The following is a 26,221-nucleotide window of genomic DNA, read 5'->3' as shown; positions in this document are numbered from 1 at the left end:
GCTTATATTGCAACCCTCCTGGAAAATAACGCTAGGTCTTATTTTCGGGGTAGGTCTTATTTTCGGGGAAACAGGGTATATCTTACAGCATATCCTTTTATTTATATATATATATATTTATATACAGTACATACCATATATCTAATGGTCTGGTCCTTGTAGTAAGCCATTAGGTGATCAGAACTTTCTCAAGGTCCCCATACACACAAGAGGGTGGCCGGACATTATATGACCACACTCAGGCATTTCGATGTGCCAGCACTCATGTAATCATGAATGTTCAATGGTCAGTTGTTTGTATTTAGTCCTATAACAGGGACAAGAAGGTATAAATTAGAATTCATCAGTGTTTACATAAAAACTATTAATGTTTGTAGGGACTTTTAAACCACTTCCCGTCTACGCTATAGCCGAATGATGGCTACAGCGCGGACCTGCTTTGCCGGCAGATCGTCAATAGACGTCCTCCCCTTTGCGCGCTCCTCACTGAGACTCGAGTGATCACAGATCCAAGTACCACGTGATCAGCTTTTAGACAATGACCGCTGATCACGTGATGCAAACAAAGCTCGGTAATCGTATTCTTTTTCTCCTCACGCCGACAGCGTGAGGAGAAAAAAAAGACGATAACCGGCTTAGGTGCAAGGGACATCGGTCCCGAAAAGGAAGAAGGCACATCTGCCTCATGTGTGCCAATCTAAACCCCCTGCCAGTGCCACCAATGCCCACCAACATTGGTGCGAATCAGGGCCTCATCAGTGCTGCCCCTCAGTGCCCATTATTGACACCCATCAGTGCCCATTATTGACACCCATCAGTGCCCATCACTGCCACCCATCAGTGCCCATCACTGCCAGCTATCAGTGCCACCTATTAGTGCCACTTCTCAGTGCATACCAGTGCCACCTATTAATGCCCTTCAGTGCCGCCTATCAGTGCCCACCAGTGCCGCCTTATCGCTGCCTATCAGTGCAGCCCATCGGTGCCTATCAGTGCAGCCTCATCAGCATACACCAATGAAGGAGAAAAATTACCTGTTTGCAAAATATAACAAAATATAAAAAAATATCATTTAAATTTTTTTATTTTTTTTAACAAAAAATAAAAACCACAGAGATGATCGAATACCACCAAAAGAAAGCTCTATTTGTGGGAACAAAATGATAAAAAATAAATTTGGGTACAGTGTTGTATGACCGCTCAATTGTCATTCAAAGTGCATCACCGCTGAAAGCTAAAAATTGGTCTGGGCAGGAGGGGAGCTTAAGTGCCCAGTAAGCAAGTGGTTAAAAAAAAAAGTCTGGACTTGAAAGGTAAAACAAAACAATACAAATAGTTGTACAAAATATATAGCTTTTAATTGAATACAATTCAATTTATATTAGATTGTAAACATTAAAAATAAGACCATCTGTCAAATTTAATTGCAGTATATAGGGGTTGATTTACTAAAGGCAAAAAGACGGTGCACTTCACAAAGTACATTTGCACTCTGCAAGTGCAGTTGCTCCAGCGCTTACTAAATAAGGTAAAGCTTCACTTTGCAAAGAATACCCAATGGCATGCAAGGAAAATAAAAAAAATACAGCATGTTTGCTGGCACGTGATTGGATGATGGCAGTCAGCAGAGCATCTTCTCATTTACTAAGCTCTGGAGCAACTGCTCTTGCAGTGTGCAATTGCACTTTATCAAGTGCACAGTCTATTTGCCTTTAATAAATCAACCCCTATATATAATTTAAACCTCCAAATGCTTAAAGCGGTTGTAAACTGCTGGAGGTTTTTTTTTTTTAACTTGCAAAGTAATGTCATAATGTGCTAAGTGTGCATCGCATACTAGCACATTATGTTAAACTTACCTTAAAATGAAGCTCTTCCAGTGCCAAGATGTCAGAGCTGCAGACGCTCCCATCTTCACCCATCTTGCTTATCTGGGTTCTCGGCTCTGTGACTGGCCAGAGTCACAATGACATCACTCCTGCGCATGCACGCAGTAGCCGTCGTTTACGGCATAAGGCTCTGAAGTTATGGCACGAATGGCAGATGGACAATGAGGGCTTTTAAGCATTTTCAGACTGATGGTTTGGTGAAAGCAGGGCTGCATTTGAAACACCTGATGAAGCAGATTATGAAGATGCCACTATGTTCACATGTTTGTGGAATGAAAAGGTTCACTTTTCTCAGGCCTCGTACACACGACCAAGTTTCTCGGCAAAAACCAGCAAGAAACTTGCTGTTTCTTTTTTTTTGCCGAGGAAACCGATCGTGTGTACACTTTTCGACGAGGAAACTGTAGAGGATCTCGTCGAGCCAAAATAAGAGCATGTTCTCTATTTCCTCGACGGGAATGGAGAAAATTGGCTCGCCAAGAACCTCGACAGCCTAACAAGGAACTCGACGAGGAAAACGATGTGTTTCGCCCGTCGAGTTCCTCAGTCGTGTGTACGAGGCTTAAGTTTCTTAGCTACAACTTAGAATTTAGAAAGCCAGCATGAGCAGAATTTTTTTTTTTTTTTTCAGGTATGTTTTCTGTCCATAATGACAACTTGCCTGGAATATTTTAACTTGTGAAATACCATCATAATGGAACATTATGTCATGAAATACATATGGCAGTGACGGCTAAATATATGAACCCGAGACTTCAATGTTTCACTCTGGTGATTCTGTAGCCCGTTGTCCATTGCACCTTTCCGCTTTAGAAAAGCCCACAAGAACACAAACTTTACTAAACTCCGGTATCCTCCAAAACGCATTGTGAAGAATACTTCCAAATAGAGAAAAAAAAAAAAGAAGATTCAATCTATTTGAAATATTAAGAAAAATGCTGATTCGATCAAAAAAAAAGTCTGGACCCTTTGCCATTTACTTTGCAGCAATGGATAGTAGACATGTGCACACTAAAATATTTTGCAACGAAACTGTCTCTCTATGTCGAATCTTCATGTCTCTCTATGCCGAATCTTCATGTCTCTCTATGTCGAATCTTCATGTCTCTCTATGTCGAATCTTCATGTCTCTCTATGTCAAATCTTCATGTCCCTCTATGTCGAATCTTCATGTCTCTCTATGTCGAATCTTTTCTCTCTATGTCAAATCTTTTCTCTCTATGTCAAATCTTCTTCATGTCTCTATAATGTCAAATCTTTTCTCTCTATGAATAATATACTTGGACTAATAGAGTTACGGTTAGGCTCATTCGACTGCAACAAAAAAGAAAATAAAGCATTTGTTTATGTCGGATCTTTCGTTTTTCATCTTCTGTGCTTTCGTTATCGTTTGTTAAAACGATAACAAAAATACCTGAAATTCGGACAAAAATGCATTCGGACGAAAACGAATGCACATGTCTAATGGATAGAGAACAGGATTCCTGCATAGCCAATGTAGGTCATAACCTAGGACAACAGGCTGCCAGGTGTGGCACATGGCCATCAGTAACTTGTTTCTGTGTAGAAGAAAATGTTCCAGATTGCTGCCCTGCCTGCCAGAGAAATCTATCTGGGTTCTAAATGTTGCTGCTCTTGTGCAGTTGGTGGAACGGTGTGCTGTATACTTATAATTCATCATCCACTCTGTGGCCATACACCTAGAACTGACATTTCATTCATGAGATGGAAGTGTACTGAGTGAGCAAAAGGTCTTTTTTAGCCTCTTTGCCTCTAACCCCTGTGTGCATTGTGTGGTTGTGATCTTTTTAGTGTGAAGCTAATGCCGCGTACACACGATCGGAATTTCCAATGGAAAAAGTCAGACAGATATTCCGACCGTGTGTGCCCCATCAAAGTTTTTTCTTTGGAAATTCCGAACGACTTAGAAAGAGAACACGTTCTCTTTTTTCCCGATGGAAATTCCGTCCGTCTGTATGGAACTACGTGAGAAGTACAGGACCAGCAAATACCACTGTACATGATGATAAATAAATTAGCATTGTATACTAAATATAAAAAGGATGGGGGCACCCCTACACCATTTTTTGCAAGTTGACCAGAGTTTAACCACTTAAGCCCCGGATCATATTGCTGGTCAATGTCCGGGCCACTTTTTGCGATTCGGCACTGCATCGCTTTAACTGACAATTGTGTGGTCGTGCGACGTGGCTCCCAAACAAAATTCTAGTCCTTTTTTTCCCCACAAATAGAACTTTCTTTTGGTGGTATTTGATCACCTCTGCGGTTTTTAGTTTTTGTGCTATAAACAAAAATAGAGCGACAATTTTGAAAAAAACGATCAGTGCTATAAAAATGCATTGATTACTATAAAAATGCCACTGGCAGGGAAGGGGTTGATACTAGGGTGCTATCAAGGGGTTAATTGTGTTTTGTGTTAGGGGACGAGGAAGGGGTTAATTATGTTCCCTGGGTATGTTCTAACTGAAGGGGGGTGGGACTGACATGGGGAAATGACAGATCGCTGTTCATGCATTGTATGAACAGATGATAAGTAATTTCTCCCCCTGACAGGACTGGGAGCTGTGTGTTTACACACACACAGCTCCCGGTTCTCGCTCTGTAATGAGCGATCGCGGGTGCCCGGCGGTAATCGCACCTGCTGGGCACGCACTTCGGCGTCAGTGGCGAGCAGGGGGTACGTGTGTGCCTCTGGCGGCGCGCGTGCACCCCTATTGGCTGAACGGCGAGATGACGTATATCTACGTGATCTCGCCCAGCAGAGCCGGCAGCTGGTTGGCAAACAGTTAATGGTTAAATGTGCAATCAGGTTTTTTTTTTTCTTTTAAATATTTTTTTTGTAGCACCCTTGTCCTAAACAGGGTTGCCAGTAAATCTAGTTGTGCTAGGTGGTAACTAGCCTAGCTAATTTGTAGTCTTTGGTCCACTGGTTTCTGTCCTAAGTTTGAGTTTAATTTGTAGCCTCTCTCTCTTCTGTCAATAGGTGGCACTGCCGCCTTTGGCATTAGGATGATGGATTACAGTGAATTCAGGTGATGAGTAAATATGTTGTCTCAGCCAATTAGCAGGAGTTTACTTTGGCCGCTTTGCATGCTGGGATAAGGTATTTATTTGGAAGAAGTCAGGTGATTGGGGTTCAGCCCGGGTGGATGTGTGTGGAGCAGCAGCAGAGGGTTAGGCCTGAAGCCTGTGGACTAACCACGTGTGTAGAGGCTTGGCCTAAGGGGAGCCTGATCATTGCCGTAGGTAAAGGAGAAGCAGTTGCCAGAGGGACGACCACTCCTGTTGCCGGAGGCAAGTGCAGAAGGAATGGAGTTCTGAAGAAGTAGCAGAGCAGACGCTTCACTAGCCGTAGACAATGGGAAAGCTTCAGTAGAGACTCATCCAGGAATACAGTGGGTAGCTGTGAGCAAAGCTTGGAGATAAGTACAGGGGGTAGCTGTGAGTCAAGCCTGAGGGATTCAGCAGGTAGCTGTGAGTCCAGGAGCCCAGCAGCTAGCGTTGGTAAAGCTTGAAGTATACAGTGGGTAGCTGTGAGTTGAGCTCAAGGGATCCAGGAAGTAGCTGAGAGTCCAAGAAGTCCAGTGGGAGACTGTGACTACAGGGGGATACTGTGAGTGAAGTTGTTGCTATAGGAGACAGCCGCTACAAATACAGATCGCTGCAATCAGCTTAAAGCCTCTTTCACATTGAGGCGTGGAGCGGCCGAAAAAGGGTTAATACCGCGCTTTCCCATTGATTTCAATGGGAAGGCGCGGTATAGGAGCGGTGAACACACCGCTCCTATAACGCGGTAAAGATGTGGCTAGCAGGACTTTTGGAGCGCTCCTGCTAGCGCACCACTTCAATGTGAAAGCCTTCGGGCTTTCACATTGAACACTACAGGGCAGTTTTTTTCATGCGGTATAGCAGCGCTATTTTTAGCGCTGTACCGCATGAAAACCGCCTCAATGTGAAAGGGGCCTTAAGGCCCTTTTTCTGTATTGATGTTTGCCTAAGGGTGTCCTGTGCTCTAACCCTCTCTCCCCTGTTCCTCTTAAAAGAAAAAAAGAACTCTCTTTGTTCATTTTTAAAAGTGACTGGCACCCATCTTTCCATCTTGCACTACACTCACCATGCCTAGTAACCTGCACCCTGAGGAGGAATGTCAGCTCACCCTGACTCTGGGGGTCACCATCAGGTTGTTAGAGATCGGGGAGACCGCTACGTTATTTTTTTTAACTTTGACAAATTAACAAGCACCATAGTATAGCAGAAGAGTATTGTGTCATAGCCCCGCGTACCGACAAAGGTTCAGATAATAAAATATTGAAATATACAGCAGAGAAATTGTTAAACCTGAGCATGGGTGTATACAGGTTGACGACGTACAAAAACAGTCACCATAAAGGCATAGAGTGAAAAATTATAATGGTCAATAAAGTGGCGTCAGCTTGGAGTCAACCAGCGGTCAATATCAGAGAGAAGGAAAAGAAAGCAAAGATGAAAAGAAGAACAAAAAACTGGGAAGAAAGAAGGTACGTGGAAGGGTGGGGGGATAAAAAAGAAGGAAAGAGCGAGCACAAGCAGCATAAATCAGGCGGACCCAGGCCATCACAAGGGTTCCTAATTGGTAAGCAGTTTTTATGTCAAGAGGGGCTATCAGGGTTTTTTATGTCCTTGTTGTATGTGTCACATAATGAATGTTCTACTTTAGTCCTTGGAAGGTTATCAGAAATAGTATTAGGCAGGGGGTCATAATACTATGACCTTTCAGATATTATTCATTTAATAATAAAAAATAATAGGGATGTTTTACTGCTAAGTGAATTACCCTAAACACCAATAAATTATTTTTGTTTCTATGTCATACATCTCAAAAGTATCAATCTGAGGTAAAGATTGTTCAAACTCCTAGGTCTGTTAAAAAAAATGCCCCTAATTTTTTTTACATTTTATTTTTTTTTAAACAAGAATGCATATAACATTAAGACCCCTTTCACACTGAGCTGCCCATAGTGTCAGCGATAAAACGCTGCTATTTTTACCACCGACGCTATGGGCGGATTTGTGGCGCATTTCGCCCGATAGTGGGGCGCATTTAACCCCCGCTAGCGGCCGAGAAAGGGTTAAAACCGCCCGCGATACGCTGCTGAAGCTGCGCATTGCGGGCAGTATAGCCACGCTGTCCCATTGATTTCAATGGGCAGCAACGGTGGAGGAGCGGTATACACCGCTCCTTCATCGCTCCAAAGATGCGGCTAGCAGGACTTTTTTTACCGTCCTGCTAGCGCAACGTTCCAGTGTGAAAGCCCTTGGGCTTTTTAAGGGCGGATCGCATGCGCTATTTTTAACGCTATAGCGCCTGCAATACGCCCTCAGTGTGAAAGGGGTCTAAGGGTGGCCACAACCTTTGGCTGAAGAGGCAGTATTGTTCAACAGTCACTTTAGTAGTACAGCATGTGATTAAACTAATAACACAGAGTCCAGGACTTAGTATTAAACACTGAGCATAGGTGGTGGACATTTTTATGTCTGTCAATTTTAAAAGAGGGGGGGGGGCTCATTCAACAAGCCACAAGGTATATGGGAGTGGGATTTCAGTTGGAGGGTCTTTAGCTATTAGTCTAGTTTGATACCACTGGGTCTTTCAAAAGCATTGTGCTATTGATTGTAGACATGTGCGATTCGGTTCGTAACGAATAGATTTTCATACAAATTTGTTAGTATTCGTACATTCGGATCAATTCGAACATCCGAATAGCTGAAAGAACCAAAATACGAAAATTACGAAATTACGAATAAGCAAAATAACGAACATGCGAAAATACGAACTTACGAATGGACAAACTTACGAAAATACGAAACACCAAAACAGTAAAAGAACGAAAATGACATCTATACCGAATGATTTGCATTCTGTATTTTCAATCCTGTGTTCGTAATTTCGTATGTTCGTATTTCATTCGTGTTCGTAATTTTTTTTTTTGTATGTTCGTAATTTTGTTTGTTCGCGTTCTTGAATCGTTCTTTTAAATGGACAGTGTAAGAAAGTGTATCTTATAATGTGTATGTTCGTAATTTCGTATGTTTGTATTTTAATTTGTATGTTCGTAAATTTGGGTTCTCGAATCGTTCTTTCGAATTGGCAGTGTAGTGAGTGATGTCTCTTACTTACTATCTTAGCCAATCGGCTTATCTCTTTTGTGTCTGAGTCACAATGCATTCCTGAATCTTTTTAGATTCAGTTGAGGAGGAGACTGAGTCAGGTCTCATGACTGAGGGAGTGGACTGGGAGTAAGTACAGGACCTATTAGAAATTAAACAAGGATTATCATTTCCTTTATTTCCTTTAATTTTTGTGGGACAGTGTGTGCACTGTACACCCTCTCAAAATGGCGTACAGGGGCAGAGGCTATAGCTGAAAACTAAAATACAAGATTGCAAATCATTACAAATGACGCCGATCTATTCACTAAAGTACGAATGCATTCGAAGCACGGTAGGAAGCTATAGCCGTGTGTTGAAAACAAAACTAAAATACGAGATTGCGAATGACCGCGATGTATTTACGAAAGTACGAATCCATTCGAAGCACGGTAGTAGACACGAATCAACGAAAACAAAACAAGGCAATCTCACAAAAGTACCATATTTTCCGGCGTATAAGACGACAGGGCGTATAAGACGACCCCCTAATTTTCCAGACAAAATGTTGGTTTTGGGATATACTCGCCGTATAAGACTACCCCCTTCCTACTAGTCATGCCTCGCCTCACGGTGCCACCATTACATGCCAGACCTTGTCACTACATGCCAGACTGTGCCCCATTACATGCCAGACTGTGCCCCATTACATGCCAGACTATGCCCCAGTACATGCCAGACTGTGCCCCAGTACATGCCAGACTGTGCCCCATTACATGCCAGACTGTGCCCTTACCTTATCCCAATACATGCAGAATCGCGGCCGTACGATTTTTCAAAAGCCGCACCTTCTACGTCTTCTGTTCCGTGATAGGCGGAAACACAGCTTCCCAGGAGGCACTGTGTTCAGTGTTCGCCTATCACGGAGGCCCTCTCGCACGAGGACAAGAGGGCCTCCGTGATAGGCGGACACTAAACACAGGACGAGAGGGCCTCCGTGATAGGCGGACACTGAACACAGTGCCTCCTGGGAAGCTGAGTGTTTCCGCCTATCACGGAACAGAAGACGTCGGAAGCGCGGCTTTTGAAAAATCGTACGGCCGTGATTCTGGGATAAGGTAAGGTTAGGTTACCGGCGTATAAGACGATCCCCGACTTTTAAGAAGATTTTAAGGGGTTAGAAAGTCGTCTTATACGCCGGAAAATACGGTAACAATTACTAAATTACGACTAGTGTACCGATTAATTGAAAATTATTATCTAACAAAATTTCAAATCTCGAATCAAAGAAAATAAATTAGGCAGAATTACGAATCATTCAGTATCAACGAAAATAAAACTGTTACAAAAATACGAACGAGTCCGAATATGAAAACGTGCGTCTTACGAATCTTTACGGATCTACGGAAACCAGACGAAACTAAACAATTTTTTTTTTTGTTGTGCACATGTCTAATTGATTGTTAGGTGTCATCTGGTATGGTTTGAATAAAAGACTCCCAAATGTTAAAGAATTTATGTTGGACAAGATATTTAAAGAAACATTTGATACCCATTTTTTTTTTTTTTTTTTAATGGGTAAATCGGGAACAGGACATAACATGTCTCTTGTAGGTTTGAATGTAATTGTGTACAAAGTCTTAAACCCAAATTTTCTTTGTCTAGACACTACTCAGAAGATCTCTGCCTTTACGATCAAGATAGTGATAGTGAAGTCACTATGCCAGGTTGCCGTTTCCTAGCTGAGAAGTGTCTGGGGAGAAAGAGGCTTCATATTATAGATAATGGACCATGCAACAATGTCAACCTAAACTGGATGCGAGACAGGATATCATTGTCTAGCCAAAGTAAAAAGAGGGAGGCTTGTGGATACGACTTCTGTTATGACTGGGAGCGATGTACAGGTACAGTTGTGATATATAATTCCAAACTTTAACCACTTAAAGACCTTAGGTGTTTTTCAGATTTGGTGTTTGCAAGACTAAAACAGTTTTTTCTGCTAGAAAATTACTTAAAACCCCCAAACATTATATATATTTTTTTCTAACACCCTAGAGAATAAAATGGCGGTCATCGCAATACTTTTTGTCACACCGTATTTGCGCAGCGGTCTTACAAGCGCACTTTTTTTGGACAAAATTCACTTTTTTGAATTAAAAAATAAGACAACAATAAATTTGGCCCAATTTTATATATTGTGAAAGATAATGTTACGCCAAGTAAAATGATACCCAACATGTCACGCTTTAAAATTGCGCCCGCTCGTGGCATGGCGTCAAACTTTTACCCTTAAAAATCTCGATAGGCGACGTTTAAAAAATTCTATAAGTTGCATTTTTTGAGCTACAGAGTAGCTTTAGGGCTATAATTATTGCTCTCGCTCTAACGATCGCGGTGATACCTCACTTGTGTGATTTGAACACCGTTTTCATATGCGGGCGCTACTCGCGTATGCGTTCGCTTCTGCGTGCGAGCTCGTCGGGACGAGGCGCTTTAAAAAAATTTTTTTTTGTTTTCTTTTTTAATTTTATTGATTTTATTATTTTTTACACTGAAATAAAAAAAAAATGATCACTTTTATTCCTATTACAAGGAATGTAAACATATAGAAAAAAGCATGACAGGTCCTCTTAAATATGAGATCTGGGGTCAAAAAGACATCAGATCTCATATTTAGACTTAAATGCAAGAAAAAAAAAAAAAAAGGAAAATTTGTCATTTAAAAAAAATGACAACAAAAAAATTGTCTCTTTAAGACACTGGGCGGGACTGACGTTACTTCCACCCAGCAGAGCTATGAGGACGGGTGGGGGCCATCTTGCCCTCACTCAAGTCCTCACTCACCAGGCGGCAGCATCCGATCTCCTCCGCCGCTACCGACGGCTACGGTAAGCGGCGGAGGGCGCGGAAAAGCGGCGGGAGGGGGGGGCCCTCTCCCGCCACCGATAACGGCGATCTCGCGGCGAATCCGCCGCGGCGACCGCCATTATCGTTTACACGGCCGCCCACAGAAAATATGGATACCTCGGTTGTGGCAGCAGCTGCTGCCGTTACCGAGATATCCATATTTAAAAACAGGACGTACATTTACTATAGGCGGATCGGGAAGTGGATATAGCACAATTCCAGATAATTTTTGGGGACAGAGTGGGGAAAGGTAAAAACTCCTGACAGGTTTGTTGTTCTTTCTGTAGCCAGGGAGTTTGTCTTTACCTCTAGTGTGGTCACAGAGACAGGAAGTTGAAGTCTCCTCTACAGAACCAAGGAGGCCATAGAAACCTCAGTGAGATAAGACCCCTTCAGCACTTTATTCAAAATTAAGAAAAAAATGTTTTGGCTACACTTGGGCTTTAAAGAAAATTATGAAACATAATTTTTTTAAGATTTACATTATAAAAGTCTTCTGTGGTCACCCATCCAAACTGAGTTCAGGTATTTTCAGTGAAGGATACTGTTAATGTTACAACATAGAAATACATTTTTAGACAATTGTGAGCTTGCATGCTTGGGATAACAGTTTGGAGAAGGCCTTTTTAGTTTGAATGCACCTCTGTGTTCAAAATCATGTCCCTAAAGACATGGTTTGATGAGCTTGGTGTAGAGGAACTTGAATGGCCTGCATGAAGACTTGACCTTAGCCCACCTTAAGGGTCAATTTGAACACTGTTTGTGAGCCGGGTCTTTCATCCAGCATTAGTAGGTGACTTCACAAATGTTGCTGTGTCTGAATAGACATAACTTCCTGCAGACACACTGCGAAATCTTGTGGAAAGCTTCCCCAAAGGGGTCGAGGCCATATTACCTTCAAAGTGGGGACAACTCCATATCAAAACTCAATTTACCAAACATTGCTGACATCTTACCTGCCTCCCAGCAATGTTTTTTTCTAAATGTACACTGTGCATGTAAACCTAAGGCCTCGTACAGACGAGCGGATATCCGATGAAAACGGTCCGGCGGACCGTTTTCATCGGATATGTCCGCTGGCGGATTTTGATCTGATGGCTGTACACACCATCAGATCAAAATCCCAGCGGAAAACATCCGCGTGACGTGGCCACGACGTCGCCGCGACGATGACGCGGCGACGTGCGCGACCCTGGAAGGTAAATACTTCCATGCATGCGTCGAATCACTTCGACGCATGCGAGGGATCGGGATCGGGCGGACTTATCCGGTGAGTCTGTACAGACGACCGGATAAGTCCGAGGGACTGGATTCCAGCGGATAGATTTCTTAGCATGCTAAGAAATCCGTCGGCTGGATTTTTATCCGCTGGGAAATGTCCGCTCGGGCCTACACACGACCGGATCTGTCCGCTGGAACTGATCCGCGTATAAATCCCAGCGGACAGATCCGGCCGTGTGTACGGGGCCTAAGTGTACAATCCCAGCATGTGCAAGGGGCTGAGATGTATTACAAATCTACAGCATGTAAAGTGCTGCGTAAAATTGAGGGTGCTATATAAGTACCTGTAATTTAAAAAAATATACACAGTATACACACAGTGGTTATGTCATTCTGGGCTACCCAATCAAGATGATTGAAAAGGTCAAACCCAAAAGAATATTCAGTGGCGGCCCGTCCATAGGGGGCGCCTGGGCGCCGCCCCCCCCCCCACCCCAAAGCCATTAACAAAAGAAAATGAAAAAAAAAATGAAAAAAAAAATTTTTTTTTTTTGGCCCTTTAAGAAAAAAAAGGTCCTTTAAAGTGTTCGGGGCGGGCTCTGGGCGCCGGGAACAGTGGGATATTGAGGCATAGGCATCATTGAAACGTCCTGCCAATGCTGCAGCAGGACGTTTCATTTGCAAGTTTTTTTTTTAAGCTCTGTGGCTATGTGCAGGACGCCACTCCAGCCAATCACATCGGTCCTGTGTCTCTCCAGCCCCTCACATTGGTTCCTTCTGCACTGCTAGGAAATGAGCAGTGCTTTTCCCGGGCGGGTGGCTGTGTCACTTTCAGTTTCAGTTCTCTGGCTCCAGGACATGGAGGTAAGTAAAATATTCTTATTAAAACTCTTTATTTATTCTTTTAACCCAGTGTCTGTCCAGTGTCCACTCCTTCCACACTTCCTTGCTGGATGTATTGTCAGCTTGTGATGGAGAGTGGAGGGGGGGCCATGCTTCACCCGATCTGTGCTGGAGCCTTCATTACACACATCTCCTGTGTGTGAGGGAGGGCTCCCTGCTCTGCGACCTACAGCCATGCTTTACAAGTCTCTTATCTCTGTCTCTTATATCTGTCTCTTATATCTCTCTTATATCTGTCTCTCTCTGTCCCTCTGTCTCTCTCTCTCTCTCTCTATCTATCTATCTATCTATCTGATTATCTATCTATCTATCTGATTATCTATCTATCTATCTGATTATCTATCTATCTATCTATCTATCTATCTATCTATCTATCTATCTAATTATCTATCTATCTGTCTAATTATCTATCTATCTAATTATCTGTCTGACTATCTATCTATCTATCTATCTATCTATCTATCTATCTATCTATCTATCTATCTATCTATCTATCTAATTATCTGTCTGATTATCTATCTATCTATCTAATTATCTGTCTGATTATCTATCTATCTGTCTAATTATCTGTCTGATTATCTATCTATCTATATATCTATCTATCTATCTATCTATCTATCTATCTATCTATCTATCTATCTATCTATCTAATTATCTATCTATCTATCTATCTATCTATCTATCTATCTATCTATCTATCTATCTATTTATCTGTCTGATTATCTATCTATCTATCTATCTATCTATCTATCTATCTATCTATCTATCTAATTATCTGTCTGATTATCTATCTATCTATCTAATTATCTGTCTGATTATCTATCTATCTATCTATCTAATTATCTGTCTGATTATCTATCTATCTGTCTAATTATCTGTCTGATTATCTATCTCTATATCTATCTATCTATCTATCTATCTATCTATCTATCTATCTATCTATCTATCTATCTATCTATCTAATTATCTGTCTGATTATCTATCTATCTAATTATCTGTCTGATTATCTATCTATCTATCTATCTATCTCTATAGAATTATCTGCCTGATTATCTATCTATCTATCTAATTATCTGTCTGATTATCTATCTATCTATCTAATTATCTATCTATCTGTCTAATTATCTATCTATCTAATTATCTGTCTGACTATCTATCTATCTATCTAATTATCTGTCTGGTTATCTATCTATCTATCTATCTAATTATCTGTCTGATTATCTATCTATCTATCTAATTATCTGTCTGATTATCTATCTAATTATCTATCTATCTATCTGTCTAATTATCTATCTATCTAATTATCTGTCTGACTATCTATCTATCTAATTATCTGTCTGATTATCTATCTATCTATCTAATTATCTGTCTGATTATCTATCTATCTATCTATCTATCTAATTATCTGTCTGATTATCTCTCTATCTAATTATCTGTCTGATTATCTATCTATATATCTATCTATCTATCTATCTATCTATCTATCTATCTATCTATCTATCTATCTATCTAATTATCTGTCTGATTATCTATCTATCTAATTATCTGTCTGATTATCTATCTATCTATCTATCTATCTCTATAGAATTATCTGCCTGATTATCTATCTATCTATCTAATTATCTGTCTGATTATCTATCTATCTATCTAATTATCTATCTATCTGTCTAATTATCTATCTATCTAATTATCTGTCTGACTATCTATCTATCTATCTAATTATCTGTCTGGTTATCTATCTATCTATCTATCTAATTATCTGTCTGATTATCTATCTATCTATCTAATTATCTGTCTGATTATCTATCTAATTATCTATCTGTCTAATTATCTATCTATCTAATTATCTGTCTGACTATCTATCTATCTAATTATCTGTCTGATTATCTATCTATCTATCTAATTATCTGTCTGATTATCTATCTATCTATCTATCTATCTAATTATCTGTCTGATTATCTCTCTATCTAATTATCTGTCTGATTATCTATCTATCTATCTATCTATCTCTATCTAATTATCTGTCTGATTATCTATCTAATTATCTGTCTGATTATCTATCTATCTATCTATCTATCTATCTATCTATCTATCTATCTATCTATCTATCTATCTGTCTGTCTGTCTGTCTGTCTTATCTATCTATCTATCTATCTATCTATCTATCTATCTATCTATCTATCTATCTATCTATCTATCTATCTATCTAATTATCTGTCTGATTATCTATCTATCTATCTATCTATCTATCTATCTATCTATCTATCTATCTATCTCTATCTAATTATCTGTCTGATTATCTATCTATCTATCTCTATCTAATTATCTGTCTGATTATATATCTATCTATCTATCTATCTATCTCTATCTAATTATCTGTCTGATTATCTATCTATCTATCTATCTATCTATCTATCTATCTATCTATCTATCTATCTCTATCTAATTATATGTCTGATTATCTATCTATCTATCTATCTATCTAATTATCTATCTAATTATCTATCTATCTGTCCTATCCAATCTATCCCTCTGTCTAAATGCAGGTCACATTGTCTGTGAGTGACATTGGGGGGGGGGGGGGGTGGGGTTGGGGTGTGGTTTGTGCCCCCCCAAAAAAATGGAGCACCAGCCGCCACTGGTAAAGATGTTAATGCCAATGGCAGAGTAATGAGGGACATGGCAAGCATTGTAGTGTTGGAAAGGGATGCTTTGGCAGGGAAGTTTTTCATAACCTACAAGTATGCAGAGCTTGGCAAAAACCTTGGACTGTAAGTGCAGGTTAATTCCACGTTTAAGGCCTTGTACACACGATCAGTCCAAACTGATGAAAACGGACTGAAGTTCAGTTTCATCAGTCCAAACCTACCGTGTGTGGGCCCCATCAGACTTTTGTCCTTCAGACCAAAGTTTTAGAACTTGCTTTAAAATTGGACTGATGGACGCCTGACCGATCGGTCAAAACCGATGGTTAGTACGCAAAAGCATCGGTTCAAAACCTGCGCATGCTCAGAATCAAGCCGACGCATGCTTGGAAGCATTGAACTTTGTTTTTTCAGCACGTCGTTGTGTTGGACTCGATCGGTTTTTGAACTGATGGTGTGTAGGCACATCAGACCATCAGTCTGCTTCATCGGTGAACCGATGAAACTGAACTTCAGTCCGTTTTCATCAGTTTGGACTGATCGTGTGTACAGGGCCTAAGAGGTTGTAAAGGTTCATTTCTTATTTTCTAATCAGGTTCCTTTAGAGCCAGTTCACACTGCCGCGGCACGACTTCGGGGGCGACTCTGCAAAGTCGTCCTGAAGACAACTTCAGAGGCGATTAGCAAAATTACTTCTGTATAGAAGTCAATGCAAATCGCCCCGAACCGCCCCCGAAGTTGTACAAGAACCTTTTTCTAAGTCTGAGTGACTTGCGTCGCTCCTATTAGAACGGTTCTATTGCATAGAATGGGACATGACTCGTCAGGCGGCTGAGCCGCCTGACGAGTCGCCCCAGTGTGAACTGGCTCTTAAGCTAGTGCCTTGTTGGTTCACTTAACTTTTCCTTCAATTTCCTTCTAAATGTTTTTTTTTCTTTGTTTTCTTTGTCTGAATTTCTCACTTCCTGTTCCTCCTCAGTAAGCTGATCTGGCTAACGAACCCCCTGCCAGATGATGGGGGTAAGCTTACTGAGGAGAAACAGGAAGTGAGAAATTCAGACAAAGAAAAAAAACATTTAGAAGGGAAATAAATCGAAGGAAAAGGTTAGTGAACCAACAATGCACTAGCTTAAAGGAACCTATTTCGAAGAAAAAAAAAACCTTTACAACACCTTTAATGCCCAATTGGTATATCTATGGGATTTGATTGGATGGATGACCAACAAGCTCATATAGGCACGATGGTCAGGTGTCCATAAACTTTTACATTACAATTAATCACTAATTATACATCAGACAGGAGGCTCATATCTTATGCATTATCTTTCTTTAATAATGCCCATAGCAGAAATACAACTTTTACAGTGATTTCAAGTAGAAAAACGTTTTAACTTGAAAGAAAAAACTACAATACCCAGCAGCCCTCAGGCTGGGTCTGCCAATCAAGAGGCAGGACAGCCGGTATATAAGGGGCTGCCTCCTTAGAACCCTCCTCTTTCTTTCTGCTCATGGCAGAGCATACAAGATAAGTTATTTCATGTACCTTTTATTCTTTGATTGCTGTGTTACAAAATAGTGTGTCCCTGATACCGTATTTCCCGGTGTCAGGTAATTTTTGTTAGAATCTTTGATTGTGTGCTAATTCGTGGAATATTGGGAGTTTCTCCCTAATATTTCCCCGATTTGCATTTTGTCTCCCTGTTACCGTATCCCAGTGTCAGGTAATTTTGTTAGAATCTTTGATTGTGTGCTAATTCGTGGAATATTGGGAGTTTCTCCCTAATATTCCCCCGATTTGCATTGTCTCCCTGTTACCGTATCCCGGTGTCAGGTAAATTTGCTTGGACCATGTTTCAATTTTGCATTTTGTCTGTGCCCCCTTTTACCGTATCCCGGTCTCAGGTAGATTGTTCAAATCATGTTTCACATTTTACATTTTTGTGTCTGTGTCCCTGATACCGAAGCCCGGTGTCAGGTAAGTTTTATCTGAATCACGTTTCAATTGTTCTTTTTATTGTTTCGTTTTGGTAACCCATTCTGACCTGGCTTTGTTCCCTTTCTTTGTTCCCTCCTTTTGATGTGGGAAGCTTTGACACCCTCTGCTAAGTCAGCGTTTTTTCCCCTCACCTTCAGACCCCCCTGTGCTAGTACTTTACTTTCCCCCCCCCCTCCCAACCTTTTGGTTGGGCTCCGGTCGACACGCACCTCCCGGGTGCCTGGACGTTGTGACCGGCGGTCATAACTCTCCCTCACATAGTTTTCCGTGGTATCGCGAGACGTCGCCATTTGCCTGGCCGCGTCACGCGTCTCCTTTCCGATTCGCGCTTTTTTCGCGACGCACCGCGCGCTCCCCTCCGGGCTGCGCGCTCTCCCCTCCGGACCGCGCGCTCTTCCCTTCGGGGCGCGCGATCTCCCTCCGGGCCGCGCGCCTCCTAGGGGCGAGCGGGATTTCCCTCGGATCACGTTGAGGCCGTAGTCTCGCGAGACTACGTCCTCGAGCCCGGTCCTTGCTCCCCCTGCATCGCTACGCCAGTGTGCGGTGAGCGGTGTAGGGTACAGGACGTGGTTTCTCCGCGTCAGTTTACCCTGACTTGCTGGGGAATCTCTCCCCTCAATGTATTATTCTATACATTGTTGGGGGGAACGAACCGCGCATCAGTTCCTCTGCAGTATTGTCCCTGGGGAATTTATTCCCTTAGATATCCTAAATTATAAATAATTAAATAACTTGTTATAGGGAGAATCAAATACATAAATAAATGAATAAGTAGATATAAGTGAATGAATGAATAAATAAATATATAAATTAAACAAATTATAATGAATAAATAAATATATAAATAAATGAACAAATTATAACCATAATTAAATAAATTAAATTATAGAAATAAATTGAATGAATAAATAAACATATAAATAACAAATTATAATATATAAATAAACAAATAAATTATACATTCTATAATTGAATAAATAAATATATAAATAAATGAACAAATTATTACAATAATTAAATAATTAAAGTATAGAAATAAATATATAAATTATAGTACATAACTTCCAGTTTACTGTGCTGCACTGCTGTACTATCCACAGACAGCAGACTCCTCTCCTGTGGCTGGCGACAGGGCCTTACCCCTGCTAGTGCCACGGAAGCAATGGACACAGCCCTAGCAGGCCCAGCCTACCTCGGTGCCGCACAGGCTCCTGAACTAAGCGGTAGGTCCGTCCAGACTTCCAGGGCGTCGGTTGTTCCAAACCCACCTGCACCCCCCTATGTCCGGATCACCCGGCAATGATATAACACCCCTGAGTAGGGCATGGCGTCCCAAACACGCCGCCACGTTGATGTGGCCTCCGACTCCCCGGCAGGGGAAGGAAATAACATGCCCCAGGCAGTACCCTCCCAGGACTGCCGACCCACTGCCTTCCCAGACTCCAATTGACCCCCAAGCCTCGGGGAGATGCTCATGCAGAGGCAGCGGTCCGCTAGACGGACTGAGGTGGACTCTTCCAGAGTCGTCAACGGAATACGAGGCGGCTAACACCTTTGAGTCTGAGGATGAAAATGATGATGATTATGTGAGCAGTGGGCACATGGCGCTTCATGAAGACGCCAACCCTGAGTCCCAGGGTAAAACCTTATTGGACTCTAGTTGAGTACCATTTTTTCGACCAGGGGGTGATTAGCCATCCACACTCCGTTGACTGGGCACCTCTACCCGAGGTGACCCAATATATCGAATGCTGGACCCGGAGATCGGTCGGCACGCTAACCGAACAAGTTGAGGGCGGAATCTCGTCCTTCCATTGCCAAATACGGTGGTGCTCACTCCAGAGGTGGATCTCATAATCATGCAGCATTCCAGGAAGGGAATAGAGAGGGCCTTTAGGACCTTACAGTACTGGGTCTTAGATCTTCTGGACCTATCACCAAACCCTACGCCTTAGTGAGCAGGCTACCGCCTCTGTACAGCCGGTGGACCTAGCCCAATGGGATCACGCTAATTGATGATATCATTAAGTCGGTAGGACAATGGATTTATGTTGCCAGACATGGACCTGGTTCCCCATCTCATTCGGTTTTTCAAGCCTAAACACCGTCCTAATAGACTATAGGTTGCAAGACCTTTGGACCATACAGGCGATAGTAGAGATGGACCCGCTCTCTCTGAGCTTCCTCAGCTACATCTTCCTGATCAGGAAAAAGGAGAGGCGGTTTTCGCCCGGTGGGAGCTCGAGACATCTCACCAAGTTACTAACCCTGCGGAACAGGGGTGAGGCTGAGCATCGACTCGAACGACCTACTTTAATGGCTCGTTCCCCTTGCCTAACGAGCGAACACGCCTCCTGGATGGTCGGATCGCTTCGAGATCTGGGACTCCTCATAAATCACGAGAAACCTATTCTCTCCCCATATGAGGAGATAGAGTTTTTGGGGTTCTGGGCGGACACCAACCGAGCGATCCTTCGACTACCCATACCCAATTAGTCGCCATCCGCAAAGACATCAATATCGTGCTGGGCAGCAGCGAGTGTCCTTGCTCGGACTGACTCGCTTAGTCAGCCTGTTCTCGGCGTCAATCCAGGCCACTTTCCAGCCCCTCTTCACTATCGAGTCCTTCAGAGACTCGAGACTCTACATCTTCGCTAGGGGCTTCACTATGCAATCTAAGTCGCTTGGACCCAAAAGCCATGATGGAATTACGGTGGTGGTTAGGTCATGCCGTCAAACGGAGCGGCGAGACCATATTCAATTCCTCACCGGATTTCGTCATAGGGTCGGATACCAGCCGCCTCGGCTGGGGTGCTCGGTGCAGTCCCTCGTCCACTGGTGGGACGTGGTCCGCAGAGGACTCTCCGCTGCAAATCAACACGTAAAACCCCTGACGGCTTTTTTGCCATCAGGAGTCCGTTGCCACACACGTCCAGCTGATGTGTGTTATTGCGTATGGACAACGTACCCGCAGTCCGGTACGTCGATCGCTTGGGGGGGCCCCTGTTCCAGTATCCTAGCGGATCTAGTAAAGACTTCGGGCACTTCTGCCTGGAATGCAACATCGTTGCGGGATATGCCCCAGACTACCCCAGTATGGTGGCAGATTGGATTTCTCGTTACCTGATCGATTCCAGCTATTGGCGACGGCTCCGGTCAGGGTCCCTGACCCTCGCTCACTTTGCGGATCCTTCTCTATGGACCCGTTCGTTCCCCGTCTCAAACATCAGTTCCCGCGCTTTTACAACCGGAGGCCGGATCCGGAGGCGCACCCTGTGGACGCCCTCCACCAAACGTGGTCACAGGGGTCACATTACACGTTTCCCTGTTCCCGATGATCCTCAGGGTCCTCCTTCACATAGCGAACCTGAGCGCATCAGTCGTGCGGCTCGCTCCGTGGTGGCCGACGCAACCATGGTTTCCCCTCCTTCTGAGGATGACTGTGGAACTCCCCAGGTTGCGTCCTCATTCCCCTCATCTCCTCGCTGGTCCGAACGGGGTTCTGCACCCTCTATTCACGAAGCACATCCTACCTCTCCTCACATGGTTGGTTTCGGGGTGCCGGTCGCAGACTACGACCTTTCAGGAACAGATAGGGATCTCTTGGCCTGGGCCCCGGGACTAGATCGGCATCTAGATCATCCTGGGGACTGGGTTACTTGGTGTGATCAACGACGGGTCTTTCCCGTTCAGGCGCCTAGGTCTGTAGTGGCCAACTATCTGGCGGACTCTTTGGATTCCGGGAGGCCTTTTAGCCCTCTTCAAGTCTATCGCTCTGCGTTCTCAGCCTACCACTTCCGTGTAGTCTCGTTACCTGTGGGTAAACATCCGTTGGTGTGTCGATTTTGAAGGCGTTAAGTTAAACGCCCAAAGTACCAACACACTTGAGATGTGACCAAGGTCCTGACCATGTTCTCGGACTGGGGGACGTTGACACTCTGTTTTGAGGTTATTGTCCTTCGAGCTTACTGTCTTCTTGTGTCTGATTTCCATCATCGTGTGTCAGACGTCAGGGCTTTGGACATATCCGGGCATCATTCCTCGCCTCAGAGAGTCAAGTTTATCCGTCGTGCGTGGACAAGGCGGAACTTCAATCGGTTTTTCTACCCGTTCTTCCCCGTACATCCACACCTGTGTGTGGTCCGCTGTCTACAGACTTATGAGTCCTCGACAGCCTCGCTGCGATCTTCGCAATCCTTCCAACTCCTCGTTTCCTACGTTAAACTTCTTTTCCGGTTTCCTCTGTGACTTACTGCTAGCGGCGGACTGGTCGTCAGCGACCGCCTTCCGCCAATTCCGCTTTGGACCGGAGGTACACATATCTATGTCAGTTTTGTATATTATTTTGATTGTTATTAGTCATATACATTGTTATAGCTTTGAACTTGCATAAGATATGAGCCTCCTGTCTGATGTATAATTCGAGATTTTCCTAGCTGGTGACGGAAAATATTAATTATATGAAGACAGGAGGCGAGTATCTTCCCTCCCGACCCAACCCTATCACGATGTTGTCTCTCTTGTTCTAGGCCGTTGAATCACGCATCCTGCAAGTCGGAGGCTGATACGTCTCGGGAGTTCGTTCTTCACTATCCCCGTTGGGATGGCTGTTCTCGTTTCGATCAATGAGGTTTAGTTCACCGCAGACCGAAAGTGGAGGTGCCTACTGCGTTCCAGACCCGGAATCTGGATACCGTCGACTGAATCCTGTACCGAAGCTCCAGTTTGCCACGGTTCCGGTGTTTCGAACTGTTTTCTGTTCCAGGTTTCCTGCCGATTCGCCTCAAGAAAGAGGAGGGTTCTAAGGAGGCAGCCCCTTATATACCGGCTGTCCTGCCTCTTGATTGGCAGACCCAGCCTGAGGGCTGCTGGGTATTGTAGTTTTTTCTTTCAAGTTAAAACGTTTTTCTACTTGAAATCACTGTAAAAGTTGTATTTCTGCTATGGGCATTATTAAAGAAAGATAATGCATAAGATACTCGCCTCCTGTCTTCATATAATTAATATTTTCCGTCACCAGCTAGGAAAATCTCGAATTATATTCTATTGCTGTAGAATAGATAATGAAGTCATACACATTAGCTTTTCATTGAGGAGGTCTGACAATCCTGCCATTTTTTGATTTAGGAACAGTTGAGTATCTATGTGTCCAGTTTTTCATGGCCAATTAATGAAATGATATACATTTATTGACATCTGATAGTGGTATTTTGTATATGCTTGTACAATCTCATTTCTATATTATTTCTGTTGAAGTGGTTTTCTCCATTTGTCGTGTCATTAGCAACATTTCAACGTAAAAGGCAGTGGTGAGCTACACTAAATGTAAAAACACAGCCCTCAAAACATTGAAGTTATTATTACTGTTAAGTCTTTAATTAAATTAACTTCTGCTTGACTTCATACTTATTGAAAGTTTATAATCCAATGCAGCAGATGCCATGGAGCAGATGCTGAGAGCAAATGGGATCAGAATTAAAGGTAGCTGAAGGATGCATGTGACTCCCAAGCCACTGGCTGAGGACCACCGCTTTATGTAATCTCATCATAATATTTTATTATTCAGACAGATGCATTTAATTTCTCATGAGGTGTACATTTCTGGAATATTCCCAGTTTGTTAAGACAGATATTTAAACATGACTTATTGCAGTGCTTCATCGTTCTTCTGCTATCGTTGAACAACTTCTAATCAATCTCATTTCTTCTTGGCAGACTCACAGTGCTTTTGCCTGTTCCCGTATCAGTGCCCTGAAAATAATGAACAGCTGTTCTGCATCAAGACCGGTTCTTCTGGGAGGAAGAAAACTGTCAACCTATGTGGACTGGGAGCCATTAAGTGCTCAAATTTGAAAGTTGATGTAGCTCACAATGGTGCATGTACTCAGTAACCAGTAAATACTTGTATATGTATTGTATGTGGGAGGCAACATCTTATGAGTAATGATATTAAAGAAAAAATTTCAGAGCACTATTTCTACCTAAGATGACCACTAAATATTATTCCAGAACAGTTACAGAAAACCTGTGATCCCTTCTGAGAAACAATAATTTCGATTGATGGGATTCTAATTCTTTTAATGGTGGCCATTCTCGCTTCGATAAATGATTCATCTGTCTATAGGAATAATCGTTCTATAGTTTACAACACATTTGATCGATATGCTTCTTAAGCCTCATACACATGATCGGATTTCCGTCGGACAAAGCCGTGGAATTTTGTCCGAAGGGCGTTGGCTGTGAACTTGTTCTGCATACAGACGGCAAAACTTTCTCAGCCAACAAATGCAAACTACGGCCCGGATTCAGAAAGAAATGCCTATCTTTAGGCGGGCGTAGCGTATGTCATATACGCTACGCCGCCGTAACTTTGAGAGGCAAGTCCCGTATTCAGAAAGAACTTGCGCCCAAAGTTACGGCGGCGTAGCGTATATGGGCCGGCGTAAGCCCGCCTAATTCAAAATAGGCTGGTAGGGGGCATGTTGTATGGTAATTAATCGTGACCCCCACATAATTGACGCTCCTTATGAACGGCGCATGCGCCGTCCGTGAAAGTATCCCAGTGCGCATGCTCCAAATCACGCCGCAAATAGTCAATGCTTTAGACGTGAACGTAACTTACGCACAGCCCTATTCACGTACGACTTACGCAAACGACGTAAACGACGCAAAATTCGACGCTGCCCCGACGTCCATACTTAACATTGGCTACGCCTCATATAGCAGGGGTAACTTTACGCCGGAAAAAGCCTTACGTAAACAACGTAAATCAATGCGCCGGGCGCACGTACGTTTCTGAATCGGCGTATCTAGCTCATTTACATATTCTACGCGGAAATCAACGGAAGCGCCACCTAGCGGCCAGCGTAAATATGCACCCCAGGATACGACGGCGTAGGAGACTTACGCCACTAGTATCTGATTCTATGAATCAGGCGCAGAGATGCGACGCCTCACACTCAGAGATACGCCGTTGTAACTCCTTTCTGAATCCGGGCCTACGTGTTTTTTTAGTTCTTTAGAGCCACCCTTTGGGCGACTTCTGCTAATGTTGTGCTATGGCTAGCATTGCTTCTGAGCGTGCGTGTTTGTACTTTGGATTTTTTTCCGACTGACTTCTGTACACACATTCGGATAATCCGACATCACACATTTGTTGTCGGACAATTTTAAAGCATGCTATCCAACATTTGTTGTCAGAAAATCCGAAAACAACTGTCCGATGGAGCATACAAACAGTCGGGTTTTCCGACAAAACCCTGCCATCACACATTTGTTGTCGGAAAATCCGATCGTGTGTATGAGGCTTTATAGGAAAGTGCAATTGGATCAAGAGCTAAGATATAATCGTAACTTACAAATGTACGTTATCGATCACATCTTTTTTTTCCACCATGCAATGTCATAATCAGATTGATGGAAATACCATCATATTTATGAGCAAGGTATCTCAGTGCTTTCGATCTATGCAAAATTATAATTTTTCCTGGCCAATCAACTCGGTTGATCCAACGATATTGAGTCTGAATCCATTGGAAGGGAAGTTATGGCTTTTCGACTGTTTGCAGATTCAATCATTTTGATCACACATTGATCGGATAAAAATGTTGAAGCGAGTATTGCCACCATAAGCAAATATCAAATAACAAATAGTGCTGTGCTAGTCATTAAACCACTACTTATACTACTCCCAATGTGTGGTGTACCTTATTTTGTGTCATAACTGTATATTACACAACCAATCAATATGTGCAGATAAATCAAAAGAAAATTAAATAAACAATAAATACAGTCCTTATTGTACATGTGTCCAGTCTCCCTGTTGCCTTTCTTTACAACCTATAATATAAAAAAAAATCTCTTCATGAATTTTCCAATAGAAAAAAAAAAAAATATATATATATATATATATATATATATATATATATATAATAAACATATACTTTCAATCTTCAACTTATCGACTCTCGCAGGAGCTTTCAATAATTTTTATTAAAATTATTACAACCAATAAAAACATTAATTCTTCCCCTTTGTTGTATCCCTTCGCTTTCCTATTCAACATCTCATAACTTTTTACTTACTATTCCAGCTGTTCACTCCTTAGGTTGCCCAGAGGCCGTTATGGGTTCTGCTATCCAGCTTGCCCAAACTCTTTTATATTTTTCCTCATATCCTCTATTACAATATGTTTCCCTATATAACGGCAAATTATCATTCACTAAATATTTCCAAAAGGCTAGTGAGGGAGCTTCTGTTTTTTTCCATTTCAGTACCTTTCTCGCATAGAAAAGCAGCAGACTTATTTGCGTTCTCTGGAGATATTATTTCCTACCAGTCCCAAAAGACAGATCTCTGCATCCTGTTCCAAATCAACTGATGTAACTGTAGCCATTACCCCTATAACCTCTCTCCAAAATTCTAATATCGCAAGGCAGGGCCAAAGTATATCAATGAAATCTCCTGGAATATACCCACATCTCCAACAACTCTGGGAGTTTGATGGGCACATT

General features: G+C 42.5%; 1 protein-coding gene across 1 annotated transcript in view; it reads left to right on the top strand.

Annotated features, from left to right (window-relative positions):
• C6 (complement C6) overlaps positions 1–23,679 on the top strand; it is a 120,310-nt gene extending 96,631 nt beyond the window's left edge. The window contains exons 17-18 of the mRNA XM_040338821.1: positions 9,702–9,940; positions 23,424–23,679. Of these exons, the coding sequence (XP_040194755.1) occupies positions 9,702–9,940; positions 23,424–23,599 (415 nt within the window). The 3' untranslated portion in view covers positions 23,600–23,679. The remainder of the gene's footprint in view (positions 1–9,701; positions 9,941–23,423) is intronic.
• Positions 23,680–26,221: the final 2,542 nt, after the last annotated feature.

Source organism: Rana temporaria, chromosome 1 (genome assembly GCF_905171775.1).
Source record: "Rana temporaria chromosome 1, aRanTem1.1, whole genome shotgun sequence".
Lineage (NCBI taxonomy): Eukaryota > Metazoa > Chordata > Amphibia > Anura > Ranidae > Rana > Rana temporaria.
This window is presented reverse-complemented; position numbering and strand designations above follow the sequence as displayed.